Raw genomic sequence first — 9,834 nt, forward strand, 5'->3', positions numbered from 1 at the left:
CTATTCTTCTATCTGTGCTCATCAACATTTGTTACCCACTCTTTCTGGAGTGAGATTGAAACTCAGTTATTTTTTATTTTGCATTTCTCAAATGATCAGTGCTGTTGAGCATTTTTTTCATATATTTGTTTCTTATTTATAATTCATCATCTGAGAAATGTCATCTGAGAGATGCCCATTTTTTTGATTGTGCCATTTTCTTATTTACTTTTCTAGTTGCTGAGACAAAATTCCTGACACTCAGAGTTAAAGGATGAAAGGCTTATTTGGATCACAGTATGTAGAGGTATCAGTTCATGGTTGGCTGGCTCCAAGGCAGGGTGGTACGGCAGAGGCTCATCAAAGAGGAGAAATAGTTCAAGTGGACAGAAGGCACCAAAGCAGCAAGGTAGTGAAGAAGAATCTTTCCCACATGATGCTTTCGACCCCTTATATTCCATCCAGGCTACTCACCCTTCGGAAAGTTGGCACTCATAGCCAACTCAAAATTTGTTGTCCATCCTTAATCCCAGCATCATACACTCTAGATGAAGTCACCTCTGGAAAGCTCCACCTATGACTGCATGAGACTTTGTAGGGACATCTAAATACAAGTAATAACATTCTGCCTCTGGACCTTTCAAGATTCATGCACATCCCTTTATGCATTAGGTATTTAATCCAGCTATAAGAGTTGTCAAAGATCTAACAGTTTCAGTATTGATGAAAAACCAAATCTAAAGTCCTTCCTAAGATTTAAGGCAAACTCTTAGCTGCAAGCCCCTGCACAAATTAAAAGAAAGTTAAACACTTCTAATATACTTTAGCACAAGATATACATTTCCATTCCAAAAGGTACAAATGAGGGGATAGAAAGGAATGGGAACAAAGCAAGACCAAATTCCTGTAGGGAAAGCATTAAATCCTACAGTTTCAGATCTAGCATCTGGTGAAATCTGTAGCAAAATATCAGTTCCAAGAGGCTTGGGTAGCTCTGTTCCATGGCACTTCTGATGGCGGTAGCTCATATGGCTTCTCTCTTGGGCCTACTTTACTCACTTCTTGCAACTTTTCTTCAATAATCTGTACTCATGACTGCACCAAACTTTTGTCCCAATGCACTTTTGGCTTTACATTCATAGCTTCACATATTGCCCTCAGGGGCACAATGCTTGGCCTTCCAGGCCTTCTTCTGAAATATGAATGGAAGCCTTCCTGACTCAATAACTCTTGTATTAGTCATGCACCACAAAACAGCACCACGTGGTTGATGTCAAAGTCTACTGCCAGCTGGAGCAGTAGCCAGGCTTCCTTCTTTCTGAGCTTTAGGCATTGAGTCCCTGGCTTGCCAAGCACTATGAACCCAATTCTGAAGAACAACTTCCTATGCTGCCACCATTGTGGAACATAGTGCTCTGGAGGTTTTTTCAAAGTAAATTCTTTCATCTGTGTAATAGTGAGTCTACAAATGCTGGAGTTCTTTCTTGTTCTTGTGATGTCCTCAGGCCATCTTTTCTACTGTCCCATTCCTTCTCAGCAAACAAGTTCTCCTCTTTTCCATTTTTTCAGTCTGCAACTTTACTGGAGTTTCCTTTCTGACCACAATCACCACATTTTAACTCATTCTGCTGCCCTCTTTGCTCTTGATTCTCAACATAAATCTGGCTAAAAGCCCCCAACAGTAGCCATGCCACTACTTCAGCATTAGAGTGCCTTGAAATTTCTTTTGCAAGATTTATTAGTTGCTACCTTTAGTCTCAGCCTCAGGCAGTCTGTGTACCTGAGCAAAGTAAAGACAAATTTTCTGCCAAAGCATAGCACACATGACCTGGAGTCCAACAACCAAAGCTGTCCTTGTTCCTAACTGAAAAATCCTGAGCCTGATTTTACTGTCTGCATTTCTATCAACAATCTGGACTTCTGAGCTCTTACCAGAATCTCCCATCAAGTACAGCTTAAACGATTGCAGCGATACTCACTCAGCCAGCATCTCCAAACCTTTCCAAACTGTTCCTACAAACCACTTCCAAAGGTTCCTGAACCACATGGTCAGGTACAGTCACAGCAATGATCCCACTCACAGTATCAAAATCTGTCTTAGCTTCTTTTCTAGTTGCTGAGATGAAATACCCAACAACAAAAGTTAAAGGAGGAAAGATTTTTGGCTCACAGTTTATGGAAGTGTCAGTCCATAGTTCACTGTCATGAAGGCAAGGTGGCATATTAGAGGGGAATCACAGAGGAGAAACAGTTAATGGCAATAAGCAGGCAGCAAAGGAGTGAAGTAGTAGAGAAGTGACCTCTTTCTGTTCCTACCCACTATTTGGACAGGTAGCACTCATACTCAGGGTGGGCCACCCTTGATCCCAGCATCACATACTTAATCCCATATCACATAATTTAGATGCAACCACCTCTGAAAAGGCCACCTATAACTGCATAAAGCTTGGAGCAGGCATCTACATACAAGTCATAATAGTTTTTAAATTCTGAGGGTCTTATTTTTTTGAGTTCTTTATGTATTCTAGATATTAGTCCTTTGTCTGATGAATAACTGGTAAAATAGTTCTCCCATTTTGTGCATTGTCTCTTCACTGTGTTGGTGGTTTCTTTTGCCGTGCAAAACCTTTCCAGTTTGATGTAATCCCAGTTGTTGATTTTTTGTAATATTTCTTGTGTTATTGGGCTGGGTTTTGTATATAAAGTCTTTGCCTATTCCTATGTCTTCAAGAGTTTTACCTAATGTATATCTCAGCAGATTAAGAATTTTTGTTTTGATATTTAAATCTTTGATCCATTTTGATTTTAGTTTAGTGCATGATGAGAGATATAGGTTTAGATTCAATTTTTGGCATGTGGAAAGCCAGTTTTTCCAACGTCATTTATCAAAAGGATTATCTTTTTTCTGGGGAAGGTGTTTAGCCCCTTTATCAAAGATAAGATGTCTGAGTATACTTGGAGTTGTTTCTGCATCTTTGATTCTATTACACTAATCTTCAGGTCTGTTTCTTTCCCAGTACCAGGTTGTTTTTCTCACAGTAACTTTATAGCGTAAATTCAAATAGGGGATTGTGATGCCCTGCTGTATTCCCCTTATTTCCCAGAATTGCTTTTGCTATTCTAGATCTCTTCTGGTTTTATATGAATTTTATTGTTGTTTTCCTCTAGTTCTGTGATGTATGCTATAGGTATTTTGGTTGAGCTTCAGTTAAATCCGTATATTAGTTTTGAGAGTATAGCCATTTCTACTATATTGGTCCTACCTATCCAAGAACAGGGGATATATTTCCATTTTCTTTTTGCTCCTTTTTTTAAAAATTAAGTTTAATAGTACTTCCTGATATGCACAATGATCATATTCATCATAGAGAATTTGTGCCTGAATATGGTATATATTGATTCCTCTTTTTTTAACAACCCCCTTTCTTCCCTTCAACTCCTCTTTCCCTCCTCATTTACAAAGCTTTATTTCTGTTTCATACTTTTTAAGTATTATTTTCCTTTTCCCTTCCTTCCATTCCCCTTTCATCCATCCATAGTGCCTCTTTCCTTTTAAAAAATGTCTTCCCAACATAGGGGTAGGCAGAGAGTTCATGAACAAAATCCAAATTGCACGTGAAACACTTGAAAGAATTAACAACTGGGATCTCATCCTACTGAAGTTTCTGCACATTTAAAGAAATCACCAGCAGAGTAAAAAGAAAACCCACAAACCTGGAAAAAATTTTAGCTGACTGTCCCTCAGACAAAGGGATTCTATCTAGAACATATAAAGGCGCTTATACCGCTGAGCTATATCCCCGGCCCTCTTAAATTTTGAGGTTCAATATTAAGTTATTTATTCATTCTCATTTGGTTTTCCTGATGTGAGGATTCACTGCTATAAATTTCTCTTAGGACTACTTGCATCCCATAACTTCTGGTATGTTGTATTGGCATTATTATTTAATTGGAGATACTGACATTTTACTTTCATCTTTAATTTTGTCTGTGACCCACTGGTTGTTTAGGAGGGTGTTGTTTATTTTCCATGTTTTTACATTTTCTTGTGGTTTCTTTTACCACTGATTTCCATTACCATTGATTTCTATTTTCATATCAATATGCATGGAATAATTCCAATTCCTCTGAACTTACATAAGCATGTTTTATGGGATAATATGTGGTCTATTTTGGAGAATATCCCATGTGCAGCTGAAAAGAATGTGTATTCTGATGTTGTGGGGTGGAACACTCTGTAGACATCTACTAAGTCCATTTGTTTATAAGTTTGGTTTAGTTCTGATATTGCCTTGTTGATTTTTTGTCTAGTTGATCTATTTAATTGTGACAGTAGGGTATTAAGGTCCCTCATTAAAATTATGTTAGTGCTTATTTGATTTTTCATGTCTATTAATATTTATTTTATGTAGTTGTGTGCACCATAATTTGGTGCATATATATTTATGATTGTTATCTCTTCTTCTTGGAGTTTTCCACTAACACGTATGTAGTGACCTTCTTTGTCTCTTTTGACCAGTCTTGGACTGAAGTTCCTATTGTCTGAAAATAGAACAGCTACTCATGCTTTTTTCTGTGTTCCTGTAGCATGAGTACTGTTTTCCATCCTTTCACGTTCAGTCTACGGATTTCTTTTTGAGTGAAATGTGTTTCATCTATGCAGCATATTGTTCAATCTTGCTTCTTGATCCAATTAGCCAGTCTGTTTCTTTTGAATGTTGAATTGAGACCATTTACACTGATGGTAATAACTGATATATATGATTTATCAGTCTCATTATTTTCCTGGTTTTGGTTACCTGTCTTTCCCCATGGTTTAGTCGCTTGACCTGCCTGGTAGCTACTTTCTACTGGTGCTCTTTTTGTGGTCCTCATTTTCTCTTTCTAATGTATCCTTCAGAGCATTTTGGAGAACTGGCTTTGTGGACATGAATCTCTTCAGTTGTTTGTCATGAAAGCACCTTATTTCTTCATTGATTTTAAAAGATAGTTCTGCAAAGTACAACATTCTTGGGTGGAGGTTGTTTTCTTATATGGCTTGAAATACCTCAATCTCAATTTCTCTCTCTTTTCTCTCTCTCTCCCCCGTCCCCTCTGGTTAGATCCTTCTTTGGATTTGGTTTCAGAAAAATGCTTATTTCTAGGAATGACTTTGGGAGTATTGCTTTCCTTTCAAATTCCTTAAAGATGTTGAGGAGTAATGGCATTACATTTCTCTAAAAATTTTTGTGGAGTTAAGCAGATAATCCATCAGGCCCTGGGATTTTTTTCTTGGTAATTTTTAAATTACTTTTTCAATTTCACTGATATTGTGTTATTTAGAACTTTTATATCTTCTTGATTCACGTTTGGTAATTCATGTGTATCTAGGAATCTGTCCATTTCTTCTGTGCTTTCCATGTTACTGGAGTACAGGTTCTTGAAGTAGGTACTGATAATCTTCTAGAATTCTGCAGGATTCATTGAGATTTGGGCCTTTTAATTCCTAATTGCATGAATTTGGTCTTTTGTTTCTTTTTTTGATAAGGTTGACACGGGTCTGTTTAAATTTTTAATCTTTCAAATAAACAACTCTTTGATTCCTCAATTATTTCTACTGTTCTCTTAGTCTCAATTGCATTAATTTCTTCTCTGACCTTTATAATTTTCTCCCTCATATGTGCTTTGCATTTAACTTGCTCTTCTTTTCTAGAAACTTGAGCTTCAATATTAGGTTATTTAAGCTTGTCCTGTTTATCTGATGTAGGAATTTGTTGTAAAAGATTTCCCTCATATGACTATTTTCATTGTGTCCCATAAGATCTGGGTAATTTGTATTGCTATTATCATTTAATTATAGAAACTGTCCAATTTCTTCTTTAATTTCATCTATGACCTATTGGTTACTCTGGAGGGTGTTATTTAATTTCCGTGTGTTTATGTATTTTTTTAATTTCCTTTTTCCTTTGATTTCTGGTTTCACTGAAATATAATATGATACTATGCATGGTATACTTTCCATCCCTTTGCATTTACTTAAGCTTGCTCTAGGAGATAGTATTCACTCTATTTTGGAGAAAATCCACAGGCTGCTGAGAAGTATGTGTATTCTACTGTTGAGTGGAACACTCTGCACATATCTAGTAAATGCATGGGTTCAAAGGTCTGCTTCACCTCTGAGATTTCATTATTTTTCTGTCTGGTTGATTGATCTATGTATGACAGTGGAATATTGAGTTCCCCCATTATAAATATCAATGTTTACTTGATTTTTCATATCCATTAGTGTTTGCTTTATATAGTTAGTTGTGCCAGTATTTGGTGCCTATGTTAATGATTGTTGTCTCTTCCACTTGAGTTGTTCCTTCAACAAGCTTTTAGTCTACTTTGTCTACAAATAAAATAGCTATCCCTGCTTTTTTCTGGGTTCATGTAACATGGAGTATTATATTCCATCTTTTCTCTTTTTGTCTATGAATTTCTTTCTGTGTTAAATGTGTTTCTTGTATGCAGCATATTGTTGGATCTTGTTTCTTGCTGCATTCTGCCAATTTCTTTCTTTTGATTAGTGAATTAAAACCTTTCACATTGATGGTGAGAAGTGATATATATTGCTTTACCCTTGTCATATTATTCTATTATTCTCTTTATTTCCCTTCTGCTTAATTGCTGGCATAGCTGGCTTTTGACTTTTTAGTCTGTTCCAGGATCTTGCTTCTTCAATTTATTTTTTATTTTTAATTTTTTGTGGTACCAGGGATCGAACTCACAACCTTGTGCTTGCCAAGCAGGCGCTTATGCCACTGAGCTATATCCCCAGCCCTGCTTCTTCAGTTTATTAGGGATGAAAAGCTGCTACCTGTTTTGCCTAGCATCCATTTCTTTGGTATTCAACTATAGTATTATTTATGACACCTCAGACAATCTAGTTATTGGCATACAAGAAAGACTGATTGATCACAACAGCTACGTTCCCTTGACTAAAGTCTGTCATAACAATAGCACTAAGCACAGACTGTAGAATAGGAAACTGTGATAACTATTAATTTGCTGACTTTAATCACAGGTATGATATATACAGTTATAAAATACAATCTTAAACAAATCAGAAAATTATGTATAGTAAAAGTCTACTCCATAGAATGATTTTAGGCTAAGGGGAGAAAATTTAAAAGGGATAAGAAGGAAAAAAAAAAAAGAGAAATACAAGAAAAGAAAGTGATTAGAAACAAGGCTGAAAGACAAAGAAAGATTACCCATGCCTTGGGAAATGTGTTAAAAAGACAGGAGGCAAAAAAAGAAGAAAAATAATAAGAACTAAAACATTAAAAAAAGAAAACTAAAATCAATGTTCAGATGATCAACCCAAAAAAACCCAAAAGTGAAGAAAAAAGAAATTGTTTTATGATTTCAAGCATCTGGTTATCTTCTGGGATCTACACTTTTATGGTAGTATCCAATTCAGCATGTGGCTGTAGTCTTACTGGTAGACAAAGGAGGTAGTCGCAGCCCTGATCTGTGCTGGATAACCCCAGCAAGCCTGCAGTAGGATTATGGTGGGATCCTGGATAATTTCAAAAAGCCTGCATTTGGATTAGCACAGGTTCTGGTTCTGGTACTTTCAAATCCACTGAAGTTCAGGCTGATCTTGGCCTCTTGTCGTGGGGTTGGGGGCTGAGTCATTAGCTTGTAACAATCGGGGTGTCTCTTGCTAGCTTCACCATTGCTCTGTGACCCTGGACATCTCCCATGGTTGTCCCTCAGCTAGTCACTGTGTTTTTAACACTGGAGGCCCTGAGATGAAGCCAACCCATGGCTATTCTGAGATCCTGGTTCAGCTGTCCACGCCCTAAAATGCTATTCAACCAAGCACTGTCTCCAGAAGACACTTCAATGGCTTGGGCTGGAGTCACTCACCAGTTGTTTTAGCTCACAGCATCTTCTGCTCCATTCCACTGGTGTGTTTCTCCCTGGAGACCTCTGGAGTCTCCTGTTTTCACTGTGTTTCTATAGATTCTATCTTCTTTACTCACACCATGATCCAGGAGCTGGACAAAAGTATAAATTGACATTCTCTTTTTCTGCATTGAGGTCTGTCTCTTCACTTTCTCAGCGGGCTCCCATTTCTCTTCAGATCCTTCCTGGGGTTCAGGAATCCATCTCCCTCCTTCTCTCCCCAAATTGTTATTTTCCATTGTTGAGACTCTGAACCTTGGAGAGATTGATTTATTCCTGCGTACCACTCTCCCATCTTCCCAGAGTCCTCTATTTCGATCTCTGTTGAATTGCTTCTTCATATCCTGAACTGTCTTCCTTAATTCACTCAGCTGTTTATTTTTATCCTCTGTGAAGTCCTTGATCATTTAAAAAAATCAGGGTTTTGAATTTTTTGGCATTTCATCTATTTCAGTATCTTTACATTCAGTTACTGATGAATTGTGGACATGAAGAGTCATGTTGCCTTGTTTTTTTAAATATATTTTGTGTTTCTATATTGAGATTTGTGCATCTGTTGGGATGAGTATCTTTTCCACTTTTATTTGATGGACTCCTTAGTGTTTAGCCTTTTTTTGAGGGCTGAATCTCTAGCAACACCACTCAAAGATTGACATACATCCCTCAGTAATGGCGATGACACAAAGACAAACCAGCTGTGGATATACAGTAAAAACAAATTAAATGCCACTACTATACCACAATTAATAGAGATCAGTAATAATAACACACAATAAATTAATTTCTCTTGACTTCTGTTCAAGGATCACTGATAACAAAGAGCACTCTTTCTTTCACTTTGTGAACATTAATGAAGAGATTAATTCCTTAGGTAATATGTTTCATCATATCCAGCCTGTCATTAACAAACTATCATTGTTAGGAAAAAGGAAAAGAAACAGAGGTACAAGCTCAGCAGACAGGTTTATTTCCGAACAAACCTGAAAAGGACCATTCTGGCAGTACAAACCAAACTAGCTAGCTCTCATACAGGCTATAAGATCTTTTATAGGGTCATGAGCACAAAAAAAGGGAAGCTGTGGTTGGAGAAAGTCACAATGGGACTTTCAGTGAGGAGTTTGTACAAAAGAGTTATAGCTATCTGCCTGGGACTGGGCTCAAGGACATACAAGAAGTTGAGTGTTGTTCATCAAGAGCAGGGCTTACCAATGATTCAAAATTATAGGATGTTTCTTAGCTTACTGGGCTTTATCAACACATGAATATACATGTGCAGAAGGTGCAAGAATACAGCATGGGGAAGGGACTTAGGGTGGGCTCTGCTCAGACCAGGACGGCAGTGGTCAGATTCCTTCAGTCATATTTACAGGGAAATGTACTTTTGTATCCTGTATGAGGTGCTGTGCTGAAATAAAGGTACTTCCCATTATTAATATGAGGAAGATATTAAAACACTGCAAAGAAGACCACGTGGTTTCTTTAATTGCCAACTGTGTTTTTGTTCATTTCCTATTTTAATTGACCAGGTAAAATACTGTTTTTCATGGTCAGTGTTCAGTGCTATAATAGTTTTATGAATTTTTTATTGCTGCTAATGTAAAGTTTGTTTACTTTCTCCATTAGTTAGCTGTACCTTTACTGTGAGATTGTTAGTTCTCAGACAAACTATAATTTAACATGCTGTTTCTCATCAAGTTGGAAAACCTTGTGTCGGAATTATGCTATGTTTGCCACTGATGGCAATTAACATTTGCAGAAGTGCTGTATCTATGATTCACATACTGTGAACATGCTCAGATATTATGCTAAAATCTGAAAGGGAACATTCATGCTGAAAGTTGTCTCTTTTGAGAGGAAAAATCCATTTCAGAGGAATTAAGACTTCAACTGTGAAAGTGACTATAATCTTTGCTAAGTCTT

At 37.1% G+C, this 9,834-nt stretch overlaps 2 protein-coding genes across 8 annotated transcripts in view; one reads left to right on the forward strand and one right to left on the reverse strand.

Annotated features, from left to right (window-relative positions):
• The window catches only part of Zc3h12b (zinc finger CCCH-type containing 12B), a 485,919-nt gene that overhangs the window by 466,670 nt on the left and 9,415 nt on the right, over positions 1–9,834 (forward strand). The window lies entirely within an intron of this gene.
• The window catches only part of Las1l (LAS1-like, ribosome biogenesis factor), a 45,435-nt gene continuing 36,382 nt past the window's right edge, over positions 782–9,834 (reverse strand). The window contains exon 14 of the mRNA XM_013502841.1: positions 782–1,062. Within this exon, the coding sequence (XP_013358295.1) occupies positions 1,035–1,062 (28 nt within the window). The 3' untranslated portion in view covers positions 782–1,034. The remainder of the gene's footprint in view (positions 1,063–9,834) is intronic.

Source organism: Chinchilla lanigera, unplaced genomic scaffold, assembly GCF_000276665.1.
Source record: "Chinchilla lanigera isolate Chin_1 unplaced genomic scaffold, ChiLan1.0 scaffold00074, whole genome shotgun sequence".
In the NCBI taxonomy this organism is placed as follows: Eukaryota; Metazoa; Chordata; class Mammalia; order Rodentia; family Chinchillidae; genus Chinchilla; species Chinchilla lanigera.